Source organism: Vombatus ursinus, unplaced genomic scaffold (assembly GCF_900497805.2).
Source record: "Vombatus ursinus unplaced genomic scaffold, bare-nosed wombat genome assembly UNPS02014832.1, whole genome shotgun sequence".
NCBI classification, from domain to species: Eukaryota; Metazoa; Chordata; class Mammalia; order Diprotodontia; family Vombatidae; genus Vombatus; species Vombatus ursinus.
Window position 1 is genome coordinate 53,986,752 of NW_020954610.1, and position 22,614 is coordinate 54,009,365.

Sequence of the window (22,614 nt, forward strand, 5' to 3'; positions counted from 1 at the left end):
CCATTAACATGGCTAATTAAGATTTTTTTTTTTGGCTAGTGATAAGCATAACTTTCTGAAATACTTTATATCTGTTGAAGCTGTTTCTTTTTTCTCTCATAATAGATTTGAGTTTCCTGAACAGTTGCCACTTGATGAGTTTTTACAAAAAACTGATCCCAAGGATCCTGCAAATTATATTCTTCATGCAGTACTAGTACATAGTGGAGATAATCATGGTGGACATTATGTGGTTTACCTAAACCCTAGAGGGGATGGCAAAGTAAGTACCTAAAGTAAAACCCCAAATATAGCCACCTCTTTTAAAAATAAACTTAATAATTTTGAGTTTACCTGTAATTGTTTCATTTCTCTGTTAAGACATTACTTGTTTCAAAATTTATCCAGGTCTTAAATTTTTATAGCCATCTCTTTTAAAGCATTTAACAAGTATTTTGATCTGATGAGGTTCTCTTACCACTGTCTTGTCAGGGCATTATTTATAGAGAGCATGTCCTAAGTATCATTGAGGAATCCCTGTATGAGGAGTTTTGTCATAATGATGACAATATTTAACATTTTTAATTTAACATGTCTAATTTCAAGGCGCTTCATATACAATATCTCCTTTGGTCTTCACTATGCCTAAAGTAGGCAGGGCAAATTGGATTCCTCTTATTTGACAAATAAAGGAGCTGAGGCTTCAGAGAATTGAATTTAAGTGGCTTTGCCAGGGTCACATGGTATGAAGGGACTGGAACTCACTCTTCAAACCCCTGGTCCACTGCTCTTTAGCATTATATCATATTGTGGGTACTTATAGTAAAACTTCTAGAAGAAAATGGCTTAGAAGGACCTGTTAGCCCCTCTGCTCTTTGAGTTAATGTGATTCCAGGATGGAATTATGGTTTTTATGTATGTAGACTTTGTGGTAATCAGTGGAAAAAGAATTGTTGCAGAGAAAGCATCATGAAACATAAGAGTTTCTTGATATATATTAAAACTTCATAAAGAACCAGTGACTCCATATTAAATCACATTTATCAAAGAAAAGAAGAAAAGGAGATTTATTAAAAGGACTATTGTATCAGGCATTGTGCTAAGTTCTGAGTCACAGTTGGGGAAACTGAGGCAAATAGTTTAAGTGATTTGCTGAGGGTCACAGAGCTAATAAGTAAACAAGGCCAAATTCCTGACTCCAAACCCAGAAATGTATTTTCACTGCTCTGCCTAACTGCCTCTACTTTGTACCAGGCACTACACTAGACACTGGAGGGTAGAGGGGGCAATACCCCCCAAAATTTTGCACCAAAAAAAAAAAAACAACAATTCCTTCACTTGCTGAGTTAACATTTTAATTTATGTGTCATGTGGTTGGTGTATATATTGTTTCAGCAATATCCATTTTGGTTACAGTGGTGTAAATTTGATGACGATGTTGTGTCAAGGTGTACAAAGGAAGAAGCAATTGAGCATAATTATGGAGGTCATGATGATGACTTATCAGTTCGGCATTGTACTAATGCTTATATGTTAGTTTATATCAGGGAATCAAAACTGAGTAAGTATATAATTTGTTATTTTTATTGTATACTTCTCTTTCTTGATCATTTAAAATTATTTTCTCATCATCATTTCAGAATATATCCATTTTTCTCTACTCAGCATCCTTTTTAACAAAGAATAAAAAAGGTTAGAGGGAGGATTTAGTATAAGCAGTCAACACAGATTGTGTTATGAAGTCGTATAGATTTTTTGTATCCTATCAGCAACTACCTTAGATGATTTATATAATATATTGTCTTTTGGGGGAGGTGGGAGAGATTTTTTTTTTTTAATTTTGAAAATTAAAATTTGAAAATTTTTGTCAGATTTTTTCAGGGGAAAGTTAGTTAAATCAGGCATGTGGCTGAAAATCTTTTTTCATTCTTTATTTTGGTATGAGTCCATGGCACAAAGTAATTCTTCAGGCAATAGACCAGACTACATAATAAAATTGAAAAATGATTTATCAGATTAGCATATTCACTTCAGAGGAGTAGAATTGAATCACTTAAAAATTTTAAACTAAATCCCAGTTATTTCTCCAGGTGAAGTTTTGCAAGCTGTCACTGATCATGATATTCCTCAACAATTGGTAGAACGCTTACAAGAAGAAAAGAGAATAGAGGCTCAAAAGAGGAAGGAGCGGCAGGAAGCCCATCTCTATATGCAAGTGCAGGTCAGCTTCCAAACCAAGGAGGGCACAAAGTCCTTATTTGACTGTTAGATGAGACAGGTATAAAAGCATGGGTATAAAGCATGAATTCCTATGAATGTTCAGACTTTAGGAGTAATATGTGACAAATGAGAAAAATTAGACGTAGCTACAAACAACATTTGGAGCTATTTTTCTTTTGTCTTTTTCTTTTTTTTTGTATTTTTCTTTTATCGTATTTTTTAAATGTTTTTGTCTGCCTAGCATTAGATTAGGAACTATAGAAATACAAAAGAAAAACATTCACTAATCAAAAACTTGTTGAGCAAGACAGGTGATTAATGATTCATGCCCACCCCAAGTGTGTGTACCACTTAGATAAATATCCATCTGGAAGATCATAGTGTCTCCCTCTCAATTTTTCTCTTATAAGTCCTTTTCTCCCTTGCCCTGTGCTCAAAAAGTCTTAATGGGATGAAGAGACAGAATTGCTTTTCTTTTTTTCCATAAACTATTTCTCTCCCCCTTCTCCCCCTCTTCCCAGCCCTCAAATTGGTTGTGTTGACCGTGTGTCTAACTGCTATTATCTCACATTACTACTATCATCTTCATCTTTGTGTTCTTATCCTCCAAATCCCTGTTAGATTCCTGAGTTGAAATGTCCAGGCTAGTTTGAGCCTAATTTTTTTTTTTTCCGCAGATGTCAACTCTTGGGTCTACCAAGAGTTATTTATTTACCTATTTATTTTAGTGCCTATGTCTTTTTACGTACACTGGACTATTATCTACTTGCGTTTTACAACAGGCTAAGAAGGGAGAAGAAACTTGTTAGGGACATCGAAAAAGGAAGGTGACATTGCACTCAAGTTTACATTCTACTGGAGAGAATAAATCAAATTTTTAAACTAGATTTGCACTATACAGAAAATAGATTGCATTCATCTAGTGCTTCACATTGCTTCTCATTTGATTTTCTTAGTATATATGAATATGATATGGTATCCTGACTCAGAAAAAAATGTCAGTTTTCTTTTTCTTAAAGGAATTGACGTTCTTTGAGTTAGAATTTGTGGTTTTTGTGGGTATATATGGTTATTTGTATTTAGTCTTTTTTCCCTATCAATTTTTCCTTGAACTAGCTGTAAATCATCACATTGATTTTATTTATTAAGGTTGGTTGATAGATTTCCTATTTTTAATCATTTTTACATGTCACTGCATATTTCCAGATAGTGACCGAGGACCAGTTTTGTGGGCACCAAGGCAATGATATGTATGATGAAGAAAAAGTAAAATATACGGTCTTCAAAGTATTAAAAAACTCCTCATTAGCTGAGTTTGTACAGAATCTTTCTCAAACCATGGTAAGTTTATTTTGTTGAATGATTCTTGTAACATACTCAGTTTTGGTGCCCTAGTTCAGTGGTTCCGTTTGTTGGGAAAATTTTTCCTGACTGAACTTCTAATGAGAAAATTATGTTCACTTTATATCTTATGGGGATGAATTTTTGTCCAAATCTTGTATGAAGGTCATGAGGTAAACTGATGAAACCATTGTTAGTTTCTTTTCACCCTTAAGTGCTAGAAATATTTTTCCTATAATGTTGCTATGAAATCCACAAAAGCTAGAATTGCAGAGAATGAATGAAATTGTTTACTATATTTCAAGCATTGTTCCGGGTATTGGAGATATAAATACCAAAGGAAAACAGTTCACTGCATTGGAGGAGCTTCCTTTTTTTTTTTGCTTTTTGGTGAGGCAGTTGGGGTTAAGTGACTTGCCCAGGGTCACACAGCTAGTAAGTGTCATGTGTCTGAGGCCCGATTTGAACTCAGGTCCTCCTGACTTCAGGGCCGGTGCTCTATCCACTGCGCCACCTAGCTGCCCAGAGCTTCCTTTTTTCAATAAAGATTTTTATTGCTATTTTTTGTTTTTATGTCACTTACATTTCCCCTGTGTCTCTCTCCTTGAGAGACAAGTTAATTAAAAGAAGAAGATACCTATAAACCATTACCTCAGGAGCTTACATTCTAATGGAGGACACAGTACATAAAAGGAAGGAGTGGCCAAAGATGGATTAGTATTTTAGTTTGGAATATCAGAGGAAGGACTGGTCTACATTGTCTGAGCAAACTCCTCACTGCAGCAGCCTTCATGAGATTAAAGGTCTTTGTTGTTTTGTTTTATTGATAACTATGCTTGACTAGCACTCTTACCAAGGTACAAAATTGATTCTCAGATGTCACATTTCCCCTTGCATGTTTATGCTTAGTACCTAACAGAAGAAGCTTTGATAATTCATAAAGAGGGTAGTCAAGAACTATTTGCCTGGTAGGAAGGGAATGGGAAACAAGATTGCAGTTATAATAGATTTTCCGGAGAAGCAAGAGAATTCTTGGTAGCAGAACACTAGTGTTTTTGACTCCTTACAGCCTGTGCTGTAAAGTGTTGAGATGTTTTACTAGTTGAAGATGATAATAGGGGCAGCTCGGTGGCGTCTCAGGTGGTACCTGAGTTCAAATCTGGCCTCAGACACGTAACACTTACTAGCTATGTGACCCTGGGCAAGTCACTTAACCCCATTGCCTAGCCCGAAAAAAAGTGTGAAGATAAAAATAGCTGATAGTGATATGGTGCTGCTTTTTCTGGGAAGGTCATGTGAGGATTGATCTTTGATTTTATCAGTATAGGGAACTATCAAGGTGGAAAATTCTGTCACCCACACAGATTAATATCCTTATCAATGACTTAAGTTTTGGAGTTGCTTTCAAGCACCAAGTGTTGTAAGTGATTTGGTAGTGGTCACACAATACTATATAGGCAGCCTTTGAACCCATGTCTTCCTGACTTTAAGGTGAGCGTCATCCATTACACCATGCTGCTTCAAATGATTCTTTAAAGTCTGCAAAATACTTTTATGTATAGTATCACACTTGAGCCCCATAGCAACCCTATGAGGCATCTAAGATTAAAGATTTTAAGTGATTTTCACAGAGTCTCTTAGCTAGTAAGGATCAATTTTGAACTCGGACCTTTTTGAGTCCCAAGTCCAGTATTCTATCTGTTATGAGACTTTATTGGGATTTTATGTTTTGTTTGTTTAGGGATTTCCACAGGATCAGATTCGATTATGGCCCATGCAGGCAAGGAGTAATGGAACAAAAAGACCAGCAATGTTAGATAATGAAGCAGATGGCAATAAAACAGTAAGTTTTATACGTGATATTAGCCTCTTATATGATCCAGCCTAGAGAGTTCTAAAAATATGGGATCACATCTTCATTTTATGAATGCAAATTTTTGTTACCAAGTTCAGTGACTATCTTTGTTTCTTCCAAATAGATGATTGAACTCAGTGACAATGAAAATCCATGGACGATATTCCTTGAAACAGTAGATCCTGAGATGGCTGCTAGTGGGGCAACATTACCGAAGTTTGATAAAGACCGTAAGTTCTTCTTAAAAATAAAATCTTTGTAATAAACTAAGAACAAGGTAATGTGAATTGTGTTCCCTAATGTAGTTTTTGTTGTTGTTGTTGTTTCTGTAAACCACTTGTAAATAGAATTTAGGGGAAGAAAGGGACTATTCTGGGATTATGTGACAACTCTGTGCATGTGTGATTGAGTAGAAAAGAGGAACTGGAGCTTTTGTAGGAGCATAAGAACAGAGATGAGACTCTCTGAATGTCAATACAATACATAAAAGTGAACCAAGGATGTATATATTTGAGGTCCCTCCTTGTATCATACAGATTTAGCCTTTTGTATGTTGTTTAACATAATTTAGAATACATAAAATCAAAAGTCATGTCAAAAAAGTCAGAGGTGCTAATCATCTAGCACATACTTCAAAAGAGACCATACTTCTAGTGATGAACTTATTATCAGTATAATATAGCTAGGCTTGTCGTAGATGAAGTAGATGCTGTATATGGCCTTTGACAATAGATGGTCTTCAAGTGATATTCTTTGTCCATGACAGTCTATGAAATAGAAAAGTGAAAATAGTCCTGTGTAGGCCTATGAAGAACTTGACAAGATTCCTCCAAACCAAATTAATCTGTACTTTAATACCTGCTAACATAAGTGGGAATAAAAGAAGATGGGTAGGGAAAAAAAAGTTCAGGTTTGAGAAACCTCACAAGCCTCATTTTTTTTAAATAGTGTAATAATAGTAATCCATTACGTTACATTCATAGTTCACCAGCATTTGTTAGACACTTACTTTGCACAAGGCACGGTGTTAAGCAAAGATATAAAGGCAAATCCCAACACCAAAAAGCCCATCTGCACAAGTTGTACATATTCTAATGGGGTAGACATCATATTATTAAATTGGTACTGGCAAGAAAGAATGTGTGTTTAAATGGAGGTAATTTAAAAGTGGAAGGCATTAATTAGCAGCTGAGAGGCAGGGAAATAACAGGAAAGGCCTGTTGCAGAAGTTAGGATTTTTGTAGTCTCAAAATGAATCCAGGGAAATTAAGAAGCAGAGGTAAGGGAACAAAGCAAGAGAAAGCCAGTGTAAAGGCACAGAAAAGGGAGATGGAGAGTCATGTTTGACAGACTGGGAGTAGACCACTATAACTGGATCATACATGGAGGGCTGTAAGAAGTCAGGAGAGGTAGAAAGGAGCCAGATATTATATAATTTGTTCAGCTTTTCCCCAGTTGATTGCCAGCCACTTTATTTTCAGCTCTTTGCTACAACAAAAAATGTTGTAAATAACTTCATCTCCATCCCTTTCCTTGAGATCCATTTTAATAATAAATAATATTTCTTACAACAAAAGGGAAAAAAATAAGCGTAACTGATCAGTACATTGAAAATATATACAATGTACTACATTCATGGGTTTCCTGTCTTTGTAATTTTGCAACGTTCACGTCTTTTGGGGTGGGGGAGGGGTCTTTCCATTTACATTGTTATAATTATTGCACATATTGTTTTCTTGGCTCCTTTTCATTCACTCTGCATCAGTTCCATGTATATCTTTTCAAGTTTTTCTGTATTAATCATGTTTGTTATTTAAATGTAAAATATTACATGTTCTAGAGGTAATGTTTTGAACATGTTGGGAGATTTCTCTGACAGATTTAGAGATTGACATGGACAGGAATGGCATAGGTTGAGAAGATATAGATGGTTTCCTTTGAGGGGAATATTTACATTGATGAGTTCCTAAGATACTTTGTATAAGTATTTAAATGTCCCTAATGTACTTCAGGATATTAGGCCTTGTCTTTTTTTATACTACCTGCTAATGCCTGTACTTTGGCTTAAAGATCTTAGGGCCACCTCCTTGCCATTATGAGGTAGGACTTCAGTTGAGGTTTATCTGTTACAACACTGACAGATTGCCCTGAGTCACACAGTTCAAAGAAGAACCTGTATTTGATCCTAGACTAATGTTCTTTCACCACCATTACTCCAGTGTAATTATATCATAATAAACAAATAAACTTCAGAAATTTGTTAGAGTCCAACATAATTTGAGCCCCTGGCATTAATTTATAGCTTCTTAATAATACTAATCAAGTTTAAATGAAACAATAAGTGAACTTTATTTTTAAACTTAATGTTTTTGGTGTTTAATATGGTGTGTGTGGTGTGTGTGTGGTATTTATGCAAAAATCTATTTATCAATTTACAGATGATGTAATGCTATTCTTGAAGATGTATGATCCCAAAACACGGAGTTTGAATTATTGTGGACATATCTATACGCCTATATCCTGTAAAATTCGTAAGTCTTTACGTAAGCTTTTCTTTTACAATCTAGAATTTTGGTACTTAAAATTTCAGTATTTTACAATGTAATGTTTTATATTTATAATGTTCAGTATATTACAATGCTGTTTTCTTTTTTTTGTTAGGCGACTTGCTCCCAGTTATGTGTGAAAGAGCAGGATTTTCCCAAGAAACTAACCTTATCCTCTATGAGGTTTGGATTGATTACCTTTTCTACAATAACATTCTATGCTATGTTAAATGGTAGTTCTAAGTTTCATTTGTTCATCCTGATTGGTATTAAATTGTGTAAAGTAGTGACAATTTCAAACTTGTATTTATAGCCAGATTGTGATTTAAAGAAAATAAATTTAATGTCACAGTAATTTTATACCTATTTTGTGACTTAGGGTTTAGTTAAGAATCCTTACATGTTTAACATATGATATGTTTAAGATATGTTTAAGATAAAATGATTAAGAAAATTCTTTACTGAAGAAAGTAAATGCTATGCATTGTTATTAGATTACTGTTTTTCTCAATTCTTATAAAAACAAAAGCTGCTTTGTTTTTTTCATATTATCTTTTACGATAGGAAGTTAAACCGAATTTAACAGAGAGAATTCAGGATTATGATGTGTCTCTTGATAAAGCACTGGATGAACTAATGGATGGTGACATCATAGTGTTTCAGAAGTAAGTGCTTTTTGAAGGGTTTAATTATGATCAAGTTGAACTACTTGTTAAACTTTTTCTTATTGAATGGTGGGAATTTGTCATATGAAATTAAAACCTGGCCTTTGTTTACCGCATACTTGATGCCTTTTATCTAAATTTAAATAAGCTTAAACCCAAACACAACTAACTTTGTGAAGAGCAATTTGTGAACTGAGTTAGGCACCAGCTCTGCTGTGTGCTGCCATGGTAGCCTTGGGAAAGGCACTTATCCTTTCTGAGCCTCCTCTATAAAATGGGCATATTATAGACAACTAGAAGACCCCCAAGGTCCTTTCTAGTGATAATCTGTAATCTTAGAAGGATTAAGTAAAGAACTCTAATATTTCTCTAGTCATCTGATTTTCAAATTAGCCTCATTTAACTTTCTACCGAAGAAAGATTGCTGAACTGTAGATGTCAGAGAATTTTCTTTTGTAGTCCATGTGCTAGATTGAATGGCATGGTTATATTGGGATTTAAAATGAATATTTCTATACTTTCTGTCATGGATATAGATTTGTGTCTTAAATATGGCCTAATACTAAAGATTTTCCTTGCTTAAAGTTAAACATCATCTAGAACAACCAGATTTTGGATAGCAGATTAGAACGTCTTATTTTTAAGATCATGCAAATAAATTTTCTGAGTGTTATTCAAAAACTTATGTTGTGAGACATTAATCTTAATAGATTGTGCCTCTAAATGTAGATTTGTCTTGCCCTAGACCATTTTAAAATACTAGTTTGTAGTCTTCTAAGCCACAAAACATAACATTTTAATGTCAATATGATGTAGATAAGTTTCTATCACATTAATTTTCTCATTGAAAATATCTTTTAAAAATATTAGTGTAAATTGTATTAACCATTTCTCCTATCACATAGTTTTAAGTAATAACTTAGGTTGGTTTTTTTTGTTTGTTTGTTTCCAGAGATGACCCAGAAAATGATAACAGTGAACTACCAACTGCAAAGGAGTATTTCAGAGACCTGTATCACCGTGTGGATGTCATTTTCTGTGATAAAACTATTCCTAATGATCCTGGGTTTGTTGTTACTTTGTCAAATAGGATGAATTATTTTCAGGTATATGTTACAAATTGCAATTTTGCTTCCCAAGCTATAGAAAAAATTGTTTTTCCTTCAGTCTAGTTAAAAGAACTTCTCTAGTAAACAGGATCTGCAAGAAATTGTTCAGACTATCAATTTTAAACTTGGGTCATTTTGGCATTGTAGGTCATACTCAGAACACATAATACACTTTAAATTATATTAAGAATTTTCCCCATGACATACTCTTCACTTTTTTCCTTCCTTAATTATTTGTAATGTTCCCACAGAAATGAGATGTATGACTTGTCCCCCTTCCCATTATTCCCAACAAAGTATACATTTTTGTTACTTATACTTCACACTCTTTATGTTTTTGTATCCCAAAGCCCAACTTTGGGGAAGTTTAGACTGGGGGGCAAGGGGAGGAGTGTGTGTGTGTGTGTGTGTTTTGTGTAACCACAATATAATAGGTATGTGTAAAAATTAACCTCAGCTTTTGGGGTGTAGGTGATTTCTTAAAATAAAATTTATTTCTACCAACATTGCTTTTGCATTTTACAACTAGACAGTAGAAAATGGATTTGGAAGATTCTTACATATACCCATTAAAACAAACTCCATTTGAAAGCTGTTGGCCATCTTAGGCAATTCACTGGAATATAAATTCCAGTAAATTGTGTATAAATTGGTTTTCATTTTCTCCAGTCTTAGTATGTTAGGATTGAATTTCTGATAACTGTAATTAGGAAAATGGAGCAGTATTAAGAGTTAATATTTAATAAGAAAATATATTCCTTTGGTAAGCTAAAATATTTGAATAAAAATTATGTGAACCAGGTTATTTCAATGTATTGAGGGTTTTTTCTTGAACTGCAAAGACTGAGAATAAGATCATCTCCAATCATGATGAGCCAGTGAAAAAGCTAAGAAAACTATTGGCTAGGTCATATTCTATCCATATCCTTATGCCTTTCAGTATTTACCAAGAGAACTGGTCATGTGTTGATAGCTCATAATTCTATTTAAATTTTACATTTTGATCTAGTTTGTGTCATACTTTGTCATCACCACCATTTCCTTTTCTTAGGTTGCGAAGACAGTTGCACAGAGGCTAAATACAGACCCAATGCTACTTCAGTTTTTCAAGTCCCAAGGGTAAGATGTATTTATAGAAATCTGTGTTGTTCAGCCTGGTGTTTATTTCCATGTGCTTTCTCTGGTATAGTGAAACCTGTTTAAAATAAGTTATAGCCTTTTTTTTGTTTATTTCAATTGCCCCATACCAAGCAACTCCTCCTTCAGTGGCATTCCATTGCTTCCTATTACTGCGGTGGGTTGGCCCAAGGAAAGAGTAGGAGGTTCTGTATTTTAATATTTTGCAGTCACTGATTTGAAAAACTGAAGGGTGACTGGTTGCAGAATGTGTGTTAGCTGGAAGATGGTGATCATGTGAAACTTGTTGAATGGGAAGAAAAGAGCTTTTTCAGGCAATTAGCCTGAAATGTAAAGGAGTAAGTCAAAGTATAATTTTTAAGGATGCTTATTTTATTTGCAGTTTCATTTATATGATTTCAGAATACTAAACTTTTAAAAGAAACTTCAGCATATATTCATATGTAAATATTTCATAGCAGTATTTGCCATGATGCAAGATTATTTTCATCTGTGATTATTTAAAAAAAAAAAAAAAAGACAACCTCAATCTGTTGGTTTAGGTAATTCCACTCTCACTTCCAAATGGTTGATCCTGAATTGCATACCTAGGATTAAAAGGATAGTGGCTTGCTTCTGTATGTACAGCCAGATGTTTAGACTGTAGGTGCAAATAAACAAATGATATTTATATACTCTTTTCTTGTGTAGTTATAGGGATGGCCCAGGTAATCCTCTTAGACATAATTATGAAGGTACTTTAAGAGATCTCCTGCAGTTCTTTAAGCCCAGACAACCCAAGAAACTTTACTACCAGCAGGTAGGAAGCCAAATCATTTATAAGTGAAGTGACAATCATCACGAAAAGGGTGGGAGGAAAATACCTGTGGATATATGTTTAAACTGTGTTTGTTTTTCCTAGCTGAAAATGAAAATAACAGATTTTGAAAATCGGAGGAGTTTTAAATGTATTTGGCTAAACAGTCAATTTAGGGAAGAGGTAAGCAAAGTAAAATGTATAATATGAGCTAATTGTAAGCTTCCTCATTAAAGTTTTCTTGTTGTTCAGTCATGTCGAAGTGTTTGTGACCCCATGGACCCTATTGTCCGTGAGTTTTCTTGGCAAAGATACTGGAGTGTTTTGATAATTCCTTCTCTAGTGGATTAAGGCAAACAGGCATTAAGTTACTACTTGCCCAGGGTCACACAGCTACTTAAGTGTCTGAGGCTGTATTTGAATTTAGGTCTTCCTGAGTCAGGAAGATGAGTCTTCCTAAGTTCAAATGTGACCTCAGATACTTACTAGTTGTGTGACCCTGGGCATGTCACTTAATTCTTTTTGCCTCTGTTTTCTAATCTGTAAAACGAACTAGAGAAGGAAATGGTAAACCACTCCCGTATCTTTGCCAGGAAATCCCCAAATAGGGTCACAAAGAGTCAGACACGACTGAAACCCCAAATGGGTTTAGAGCCCAGCACTCTATCCACTGAGCCACCTTGCTTGCTTGCCTCCTAGGCAAACAGAGGTTAAGATTTGAACTCTGGTCTTCCTGACTCCAGGCTCAGTGCTCTATTCATTGAACCATCTAGCTGCCTCTAGCATTGCTTCATATGATTCAGATGAAAATATTTATCTATGTATATTCTACTTCATTCTTTCAGTGGAAAAAAAAAAGCCCTATCTATAAAGTTAGGAAGTGATATAAAAAAGATATTTTAAAATATTTGATAGCACATTGGCGATAGCAGGTAAAAATAATCCTGAAGATATTTTTGGATGAAAAAAATTTTAATTTATATTGCTACTGAGCTTTTATACCTCTAAAATTATTTCCAAGTATACTTCCTTTCTCCTCCCCGCTCCCCCACTCCCCCGGGAAAAAAAAAATCTGTACTTAATTTTTTCTTGTGCACTGAGAAAATCACATCCAGGAACAAATTCCCTTTAGAGAGTACTACCATTTTTGCAATATTATGAAAAGAATAAGGTTTTTGGCATCCTTTTTATTTGTAATTGTGGAGAATTTGGCGAATATTTTCCTTACCTTTCGCCTGGGTCTCGAAGGATTAGATGCAAAATTGACGCTGGCTGTCATAGCCATTTATTACTCTGGGATAAAAACAAGTTGCATATTTCCCTGATTTGCTGATCAAATTGCAGTTGTAGCATTTTGTGAGCCCATTTTAAAGTAAATGCAATTGTAATAAACTTAAAGATGTAACATGGAGAAACCATGCTTAGAAATTTGGGATAATTTATGAGCAAACAATTATATATGTGACAAATTTTTTTTCTCTTTCTACTAAAACTTCCCTGTGGAACTTGGCTTCTGAGTTGGCCTCAAGGTATAGCAGTAGGCTATACCTTGCAGCTTCTTTTTAAAATGGTTTTGTATAAGAATTCTTTACCAGCACACTGCATGTGGGGCATGGTAAATTAAGAGTTTTTAAATTATTCTGCTACATTTTTAGTCTCAGATTGTCTTACTATATTACACATCTTCTCTCTTGATTTAAAATAGTAGTATTTGTCATTTGAATTTTACTAGAAGTATTTCGGGTGGGTATGCAGGTGAGAAATACATGGGTAAATAGAAGATGAATGAGGTGAAATAAAATTTTCACCTTACCATACCCTCCTTAGGAAAATGTAATAGTGTGTTTTATTATTGCATATTGAAGCATTATAAAACTTTCTGATTAAAATAAAAGCTTTTATTTTCCAGATACATTTTCAGGACAGTATTTCAGACATTTCTAAAGGGTGACACTTAGAAGTAAAACTACTAATTAGCCATTTTAAACATAACATTTTTCCATACCTTGTGTCAGGCCAGATTAGATTATTATTGCAGGTACCTTACACTATGAAAACTATTTTGTTGATGTAGGTGTCGTGACTCTGATAGTCTGTGATTCTAGATAGTCATACCACTTTTGTTTACTGCTTTGCAAAATACACATTCTCTGAACCTCACAAGGTTGCTGTGAAAGAAATGCTTTTTTAAAATGTCATAAAAATGTCTATTGTTGTCTGATGCGATGTAGATTATAATAGCTCATCCATACCTAAGTAGACAGCGTCATGAATTTCTGGGGAAGAGGGAGGGGAGGATTATCTAGTGACAAGAGTTTCTGTAGTTAGCTTGGAAATTTTAGGCCACAATTTGTTGCTGCTGCACCACTGCCCCGCTTTTGTATTATCTGCTATAGCTAGTTTTCCTTTTGCATCACCCTTGAGGACTTGGTCATTTCCACATGAAGGTGAGACATTGGGACACTTGGATGAAAAAACCATTTTGTATTTTCTAAACAGTGTGTGTTTAATTATTTTACTATTTAGGAAATAACACTATATCCAGACAAACATGGGTGTGTCCGGGACCTGTTAGAAGAATGTAAAAAGGCTGTAGAACTATGTGAGAAAGCGTCAGGGAAACTTAGGTAAGCATTTCCTGAAAATAGTCATGGGAAGTGTAAAGGAATTAAGACAAATTCAAAGGAATTAAGACAAACTGTTCAGTTATATTCGTCTAAACTTCTTTTTGCTTTTTGGTGAAGCAGTTGGGGTTAAGTGACTTGCCCAGGGTCACAACTAGTAAGTGGCAAGTATCTTAAGCCAAATTTGAACTCGGGGCCTCCTGACTCCAAGGCTGGAGCTCTATCCACTGTGCCAGCTAGCTGCCCCTATTCATCTAAACATTAAGTAGGCACCATGCTCACCACTGTGGGTGAGACTCCCAAAAAAGGAGGATCCAACAAAAAAGACAGAAGGGATCAGATAGGAGGAGAACCAGGAGAATAAAAATCTAGGGAGAAAAGTGATCAACAGTGTTAAAAGCTAACAAGAGGTCACAGAGAATGAGGATTTACAAAAGACCACTGCATTTGGCAAATAAGAGATCATTAGTAATTTTGGAGAGCAGCTTTGGTGGTATGAGATCAGAAACCAGAATGTAAGGAAGTGAGAAGAGAGTGAAAAGAAAGAAATGGAGGTCCATTTCTTCTCTCCATTATAGGTGGCCTTTTTAAGGATTTTAACTCCAAAAGGGCAGAAAGATACATAAGACAATGGTTAGTAGAAAGGGAAAACGAAGGATCAAGTGATGTTTTTTCAGGGTAGGGGAAACTGAAAAAGTGGAGGTTAGCATTGGTAAGCAGTAAGGCCACTTCAGACAGGGGTGAAGGAGAAGTTGACAGGATACATCTGAGTGATAGAAGTTAAAGGAGAAGAGAGAAGAGGAAGTTCACTGCAAGTGGCCTCCATTTTTTTCTGTAAAATATGAAACAAGGTCCTCAGCTGAGACAGTGGGAAGATGCTAAGCTCCAGGGGCTTGAGAAGGTAAGAAAAGGAGTTGGGATAGTGAGTTGATATGGTAGATGTAATAGGATTGCCTAGCAGCAGTGAAGACCCAGTTGAGGTTGTATAACATAAACTTGTAGTGGACCTAGTCAGAATCATTGTGTGTCTTATACCTTTATTCAGTAGAAGGTACGAAGGTGACAGATAGTGGGAATCATCCAGAGTTGAAGCTTGCCTGGGTGTAATTAGAGATATGGTAAGGAGGCTAGGGATTGAAGAGAGGAAGACACTGCAGAGTTGAATTGGTTCACCAAGCAATCAGTGTGGGGAGAAAAGGAAATGGTGACTAGTGCAGGGCAGATGGCCTTGGAGAATTGAGGGGTCAAGGAATTGGAGGTTACGTAGTGAGGATGAAGAGTAGGGTTTTCTAAGGGAAGGCAGAGGGAGAGGTGAAAGCCAATAGATTCTGGTCAGACAGCAGTAATTCAGAGTTCTTGAACATGGTGGTTGTATATTTATATGTGATTATAAGATCAAGGGTATGACCATCTTTGCATGTGGCTAAGGTTGGGTAGAAGAGTTGGTCACTGGAGGTGAGTAGAGTAGGTTGAAGAACTGAATGGTTGGGTTAGCAGAGTCGATAGGTATATTGGAAGGCCCCTAGTATGAGGGCAGAGTTGGAGACAAAGGAAAAATGGTGACCCATTATTGAACTCATTGAGGGAGGAAGAGGAGTGACCTGAGAGTCTAGAGACAACAGCTATCAAGTTTTTGATTGGGTAGTAGATGTGTTTAGTGTGAACCTCAGATGAAGAGAAGTTACTGAGTGATGGAAGAATGGAAAGAACTTGCAGGTGGCAATGGGGAAGCAAGGGGTATTTCAACTCCTTCTGCCTTGACTGAAGAGCTAAGGAGAATGAATGAAGGGCCAGCCAGCACCAGAAACGAGGCTGTGTCATTAGAGGGAAGCTAGGTTTCCATAAGAACTAATAGGTAGAAGGTGGGGGAAAGAAAAGATGAAGATGAAGGGAAGTTTTTGCCTGTGGAGCAGGCAGAGGGCACAATGGAACGATTGGGTGGAATTAAATTGAAGCTTTGGGTGGGAGGGTCGAGGGGTTTGGGAATAAGGAATCAGGTGGGTTAGGGGTGTGGAATATGGTTTGGCCGATGATCCACAGGAGTGCAAAGTCACTGGGCTGTGAAGGGTAAGACCAGGCATGAGAATGTTCATCATTTCCACTTCTCTACCCTGAAAGGACTGGCATAGCATGAGTTGGGAAGCCTACAAGTCATAGGGTGGGTTGTTCTCTATATCCCAGAGGGATAGTTACAAATGAAAGCAACAAATCTAGGTTTATCAACAAAGAATTAAATTGATTATTTTGAATTTGAATTTAAGTCTTCTCCTTTTCTATCTTTGCCTGACATTTTGTTGGTGTTAGCCAAAATCAGTAAGGCAGAGAGAGGTAGACAGCTGAATGAATGAAAAACCCTTAAATTTTATTTGGAAATCATCAGATCTTATTTCTCTTTTGATAAGAAGACAATGTTTAGGCATCATCAATTAAGATGATGAATAATTGTCTGACTTGTAAGATTTGTTTTAATGATAGCTGTTCTTAAAATAAGGAAAAGCCTTTTAATTCAGATGTAACGTTTAATAAGTTATTTGTCCATGTATATTTAAAGTTAGTGTTCATTTCATTATCCCATCTTTCCCTCTCACATTTATTTCTTGTAATTTTTTTCCAATTACCATCTATTTTTTCTCTCCCCAACTCCCTCTACCATTAAGAAGGAAAAACCCCCTTTGACATTTCAACCAAAAGAATTGTTAACTTGGTTAAGTGATATACCCCATAAAGTGATTCCTGTTAGACAAATTTAGAATAGGTAAGTTCAGAAAGTACCCCTAGTTGTAATAATTTAATCCAAGCAGTCATTTTTCTAAAATTTCTTTAATTCTGTTCCTACTCATTTCCTATTTTTAAGGCTACTAGAAATTGTAAGCTACAAAATTATTGGTGTCCATCAGGAAGATGAATTGTTAGAATGTTTATCACCTGCAACAAGTCGAACATTTCGAATAGAGGTTAGTAAATCATAAAATTTAGAACTGAAAGGAATTATAAAAGATTATCTTATTCCTCTTTGCAATGAAGTTGACTGTTTATGATAAAAGCTAAACTTTGTATAGAACTAGCAGTTATTAGAGTGTACAACTGGCTCCTACCTAAATCTTTTCCTTAAATTTTTTTTAATGTTACATTTTTGATGGAAAATAGCTTTCCAGTTCATGAGGGAATGGATCCTAAATATTTCTGCAAATAGAGGACTCTAAGCAAATTTTTGTTTTGGGCAAAAAATGTTTCAGAGGGTTCTATCCAATGCTATGATTTTTTAAAGTTCTCTGGTTACTTGCAGAAGAAAGCCTCCATTAGGTACTTATTTTATAGTTTCCTCATGTTACTCACCTCCTGACAGAGAGGTAATGGACTTGGTCAACAAACATTTACTTATTAAATGCTTACTGTGTACTTCTGATTTGTTGGGGATACAAGAAAGGTAAAAGACGGCCACTGCTCTCCAGGAGCACACAGTCTACTGGGAGAAAACAAGCTGTATACAGGATAAAAAAGAGATAATCAATGGAAGGAAGGCACTAACTTTAACAGGAATCAGGAAAGGCTTCTTGTAGAAGATAGGATTTAAGCTGATATTTCTAAGAAGCCAGGAAATGTAGATGAGAGAATTTGAGGCAAGGAGTCAGGAGAATGGTTGTCTTGTGCATGACACAAAAAGGAGGCCAGAGCCTCTGGAGCAGAGTATGGCAAGGAAGTTTTCAGCAGATTGAAAAAGTAGGAGGGGGCCAGATTATGAAGGGTTTTGATAGCCAAACAAAAGGCTTTCTGTTTGATCCTGGAGACCAGCCATAAGGAGCCACTGGAGTTTATTGAATGAGGAGAGGCAAAGTGACATGGTCAGAACTGCACTTTAGTCCATCCACCTCTCTGTCAAGACTCGGGTATCATGCTTCATCATTGGTCCTCTGTAATCATGATTGATCACAATTTTTAAGGCTTTCAAAGTTGTGTTTTGGGTTTGTTTTTTTTTTTTAAACAATGTTAGTGTTATAGTATAAATTATTCTGCTCACTTCACACTGCGTTATTTCATACAACCCTTCTCTAGTTTCTCTGAAACCATTAGTTAATAAGTATATTAGAATGGTGCTTTTATATTGAAAATCGTTTGAATTTTGATTGTCAATATATCCTTTAAAAAAACTAATGCAGTTTAGAAATGACTTATTTAAGAACAAAAAACTTGGGATTTGTTTGTGTATTAATTGTAAATCTACCTATTTCTGTCTTCTAAATTGTTTATCAGAACTGCTCATGATCAGAATATTTAATTTGACTACAGGAAATACCCTTGGACCAGGTAGATATAGATAAAGAAAATGAGATGCTAATCACAGTGGCTCATTTCCACAAAGAGGTCTTTGGAACTTTTGGTATACCATTTTTGCTCAGGATACACCAGGTAAGTCATTTTTTAAGATTGTCCTGTTTCTCTTGATTACTCGGCTAATCATTTATAATACATTTATTTAGTGATTTGCTTTTGTTTAAAAAAATTGCATAATAACTATTAGGTTTTTTTTTTAAGCTGGGGAAAACTTGTATGTCATTTTCTTCCTACTCAGTATGGGTTTCGTGAGGTCCATAACCTGCTTATATAATTTTGAATTTTCTCCTGACATCTGACCTGGGCCACTGCAAAGAGTTGACTCTTAATGTATTTTTGTTTGTTATTAATTTCAGTTAGTTTGCTTTTAAATTTTAAAATGTGTCATGTATGTGGCTTATAACATAAAAGTGTTATTTTAAAATTTCAAATGGAATTTTCTGTTTTTTAAATATCACTGGGTATAATATCTATTTAATCATTTATAGGGTGAACATTTCAGAGAAGTGATGAAACGAATTCAAACAATGCTAGATATCCAGGAAAAAGAGTTTGAGAAGGTAAGAATTTATCTTAGACCTGTAGGAGGAGGTAAAAATCATTTCTGTGTAGAGCTTTAGGTGATATATAATTGTTAGAGACAGTATAAAGGTTTGCTTCTGAATAATGATGTAAAATGTGCTGCTTTCTCTAGCACAACCAAGTACACTTTTCCTTAAACACTGGTGTTCCTTTTAGTGTGAATGAGGGGTTCCCAGATAAAATGTCAGTGTTGATGAGCCATCTTGAATGCAGTCTAGGATAGGAGAGATTATCCATCCCCAGTCTATCCCTGCCAGTAGCCATGCCAACAGGCCCCTATCTCAGCAGCTTCGCAAACTCTATCTTCCCACATATTTATCCTCCTTACGTTAATTCCCCCCACTGTGCCCACAACAATAACACTACACCTCTCCCTCATGGTTTGCTTTCATTATACCAAAGGATATATTATATCTATGTATATGAGAAACCCCAGTATATTTCTTGAGATGATAACTGGTGCTACTGATAAAATTAACCTCCCCAGCAGTGTCACATTTTGCCTCTATTCAGACTTGAAAAGATTTTTGTTTTATTTTTTTTGTGTTTTTTTATTTTTAAGTTTAAATTTGCCATTGTAATGATGGGTCGACACCAGTACATAAATGAAGATGAATATGAAGTCAATTTGAAAGATTTTGAGGCTCAGCCGGGTGAGTGTCTTGACATTTAGTTTTAAACCATTATTCTTTATGAACTGCAAGTCAAAGCAAAATGAATCTTATAAATTTACTACTACTTAAATGAAATTTTGGAAGAAACACCTTATTTTAGTATGTCACTAATCAAGTAAATGTTGAGAGCCATTTTTTTCTTAGACTACAGTTATACTATGTATCAGGGTCCAAAACATCACAACCTGAAGTATTTGCCTAGTATTGTTCACTTCAACATTGACTAATAAGAAATAGTTGAATTATAATTTAATTATACAGAGACAGAGACATAGAGAGAGAGTGTGTGTGGGTGTGGGTGTGGGTGTGTGTGTGTGCACACGTACATACGTAAGTACACACTAGCCTTTGGATTTAAAAGCCATAACAACTCTCACCGTTGGTGTTCAAGTATAAGCTAATAGTTCTAAAAGTTGTTTTTTTTTCCTCCTAGGTAACATGTCTCATCCCAGGCCTTGGCTGGGGCTTGACCATTTCAATAAAGCCCCAAAGAGAAGTCGCTACACTTACCTTGAAAAGGCTATTAAAATTCATAACTGACTTACTTAACCAGTTTGTTCAAGGCAAGGGACAATACGTGTGTGTGTGCACCTTTTTAACAACAGTAGAACTTTGGTACACGTGCACTATATCTGAAGTCTTCAGCAAGAGGATTTGCTGCTGATGTTAATTTTATTTTGTTGAGGCTGTTCAGTTTGGCTTCTCTCTATCTATTGACTGCCCTTTTTGAGCAAAATGAAGGTGTTTTTATAAAGCTTGGATGCCAATGAGAGTTATTTTATGGTAAACATAATGCAAGGCAATTGTCAGCATAATGGGGGAACGTTTAGTAGGACAATTGATATTGGCGAAAAATTTGTCTGTAGTATGTTTATAGATGGCATAAGCTGACTGGCTGCCCTTCCTGGTATGGTTTCTTTCACCAACCCTGCAGCAAGTAAGTCTTATGTTTAGACTCACAACTGATTTATTTCCTTCAGTTATACTTTAAATGACCTTTTGTGCATTTGTAAATGCAAAAGAAAAAGAACTCACAACATCAATAAATAGAGATCTCTACTTCATTGTGTATATTGTTGGCACTTATTCGGGATTTATGGCTCCTCCAGCTGCATAGGATCTTTTTAATAAACTAGTTTTGATTTATTTAGTTCAGCCACTACTTTGCTGCCCATTTTGCAGAGTGGGTGCACTGAATAAAACCCTGAAAGACATTTTGGGTCTTTTTAATAAATTAAAAACACTGTTAAATACAATTAAGGTTTACTATGCTGCCTATTGGCAAATTTAATGACATCAGAAGTTGGCAAAAACAGGTTGCAAGGATTATAAATATAGTTTCATTTAAATGGGAACAGATGGAAGAAACAAGAAAAATAGCCTTTTAGCACAGAGGGCATGCTCACTAGTATTTAGTAAGCTGTTGAATTTGTAAAAAAACAAAAACAAAAACATAAAACAAAAAGAGCAAAACAAAAAAGCAAAAAAAAATAGGAAAAGAAAAAAGAAAAAAGAACATGAAATTGTATATTTAATGAATGAACATGTACAATTTAACACTTGGAGGTTAATTTTGTTGGGTGAGTCTGCAAGTGAATTTCACTGATGTTGATATTCATTGTGTGTAGTTTTATTTCAGTCCCAGACTGTTTCCTTTTATTTTGGAGCTAATGCCAAGCGTGTCTAGTTTTGAGTGCAGTAAAAATAGAATCAGCAAATCACATTTAATTTTTCATTCTTTTCCAGTATTTTTTTTTGTTTCTGTAGCAGCAGTGTACAACAATTCTTCCTGTATATTGCCTTTTTGCTGGAAAATGTTGTATGTTGAATAAAATTTTCTATAAAAATTTTACTTCAGTGAGTGACGTGGAAGTTGAGGAAGATTTCTACTCTCCCTGGAAGTACAGTTTGGGAAACCTTTGCATTTATAACAAGGTTTTACTAAGATGTATTTTTTTTAATTTCAGTGTTGCCAATGTATAATCCTGGTTTTTTGGCCTCTGACTAGTCGCATTTGAGCTTAAGAAATAAAAGGTTTTCCAGGAGGGAACCGTGTACAAATACAATGACTGGAAATATTCTTTAAATACTTTTTAAGGTATAGTCTGTGGGATCCAGTTTGTGGAGTAGATCTGGCTCCACTTGCCTTGTTCAAAATTTTGTGATCCACATACCCCAAATGTGGTATTTATAAAGGTATATGATAAAATCTGTACTTATTAATTATGATCTCTCTTTCTAGACTTCCACTGTATTGTGTATGCCTTCATAACCCAAAAGCTGCCTTCAAAATCAATGAATAGATAGCACTAATGGGGAGTAGCAGTACCACAGACTTTGTCTTTCAAATCCTTGAAAAATTAGTTGTGGAAATGATAGTAAAAATAATTGACCAATAATTTTTGTCTTTGAACTTTAAGGGGTTTTTTGGAGGGAGAAGGGATTAAGTACAGTCTTGGAGGGTAACAGAAACCTGCCACTCTTCCATAGGATATTAAATGACTTTTTACAAAGAATTTTTGGTAATGTTTACATTGTGTGATGCATTTAATTATTACTTTCTTTCCAGTCAAAGGAATCAAAGACAGCAGTGCTTCTGAGTTTTAATTGAATGAAAAATGGTTTTCTAATTATGAAATATAAGGTACTTCCTTAATGATGGCATTAATGGCTTATATTAAACCACTGAAGTGAATACCACCTTCTTTAACATGTATTGGATACTAGCGATGTACTAGGCCCTCTGGGCAATCA

At 35.3% G+C, this 22,614-nt stretch overlaps 1 protein-coding gene across 1 annotated transcript in view; it reads left to right on the plus strand.

Annotated features, from left to right (window-relative positions):
* The window catches only part of USP7 (ubiquitin specific peptidase 7), a 94,385-nt gene extending 72,459 nt beyond the window's left edge, over positions 1-21,926 (plus strand). Inside the window, exons 13-31 of the mRNA XM_027839159.1 lie at positions 106-262; positions 1,396-1,540; positions 2,070-2,200; positions 3,406-3,540; positions 5,282-5,383; positions 5,520-5,625; positions 7,834-7,926; positions 8,057-8,124; positions 8,506-8,606; positions 9,559-9,712; positions 10,767-10,834; positions 11,543-11,651; positions 11,754-11,831; positions 14,175-14,275; positions 17,127-17,226; positions 18,560-18,679; positions 19,093-19,164; positions 19,749-19,839; positions 20,294-21,926. Coding sequence (XP_027694960.1) covers positions 106-262; positions 1,396-1,540; positions 2,070-2,200; positions 3,406-3,540; positions 5,282-5,383; positions 5,520-5,625; positions 7,834-7,926; positions 8,057-8,124; positions 8,506-8,606; positions 9,559-9,712; positions 10,767-10,834; positions 11,543-11,651; positions 11,754-11,831; positions 14,175-14,275; positions 17,127-17,226; positions 18,560-18,679; positions 19,093-19,164; positions 19,749-19,839; positions 20,294-20,400 — 2,038 coding nt within the window. The 3' untranslated portion in view covers positions 20,401-21,926. The remainder of the gene's footprint in view (positions 1-105; positions 263-1,395; positions 1,541-2,069; positions 2,201-3,405; positions 3,541-5,281; positions 5,384-5,519; positions 5,626-7,833; positions 7,927-8,056; positions 8,125-8,505; positions 8,607-9,558; positions 9,713-10,766; positions 10,835-11,542; positions 11,652-11,753; positions 11,832-14,174; positions 14,276-17,126; positions 17,227-18,559; positions 18,680-19,092; positions 19,165-19,748; positions 19,840-20,293) is intronic.
* Positions 21,927-22,614: the final 688 nt, after the last annotated feature.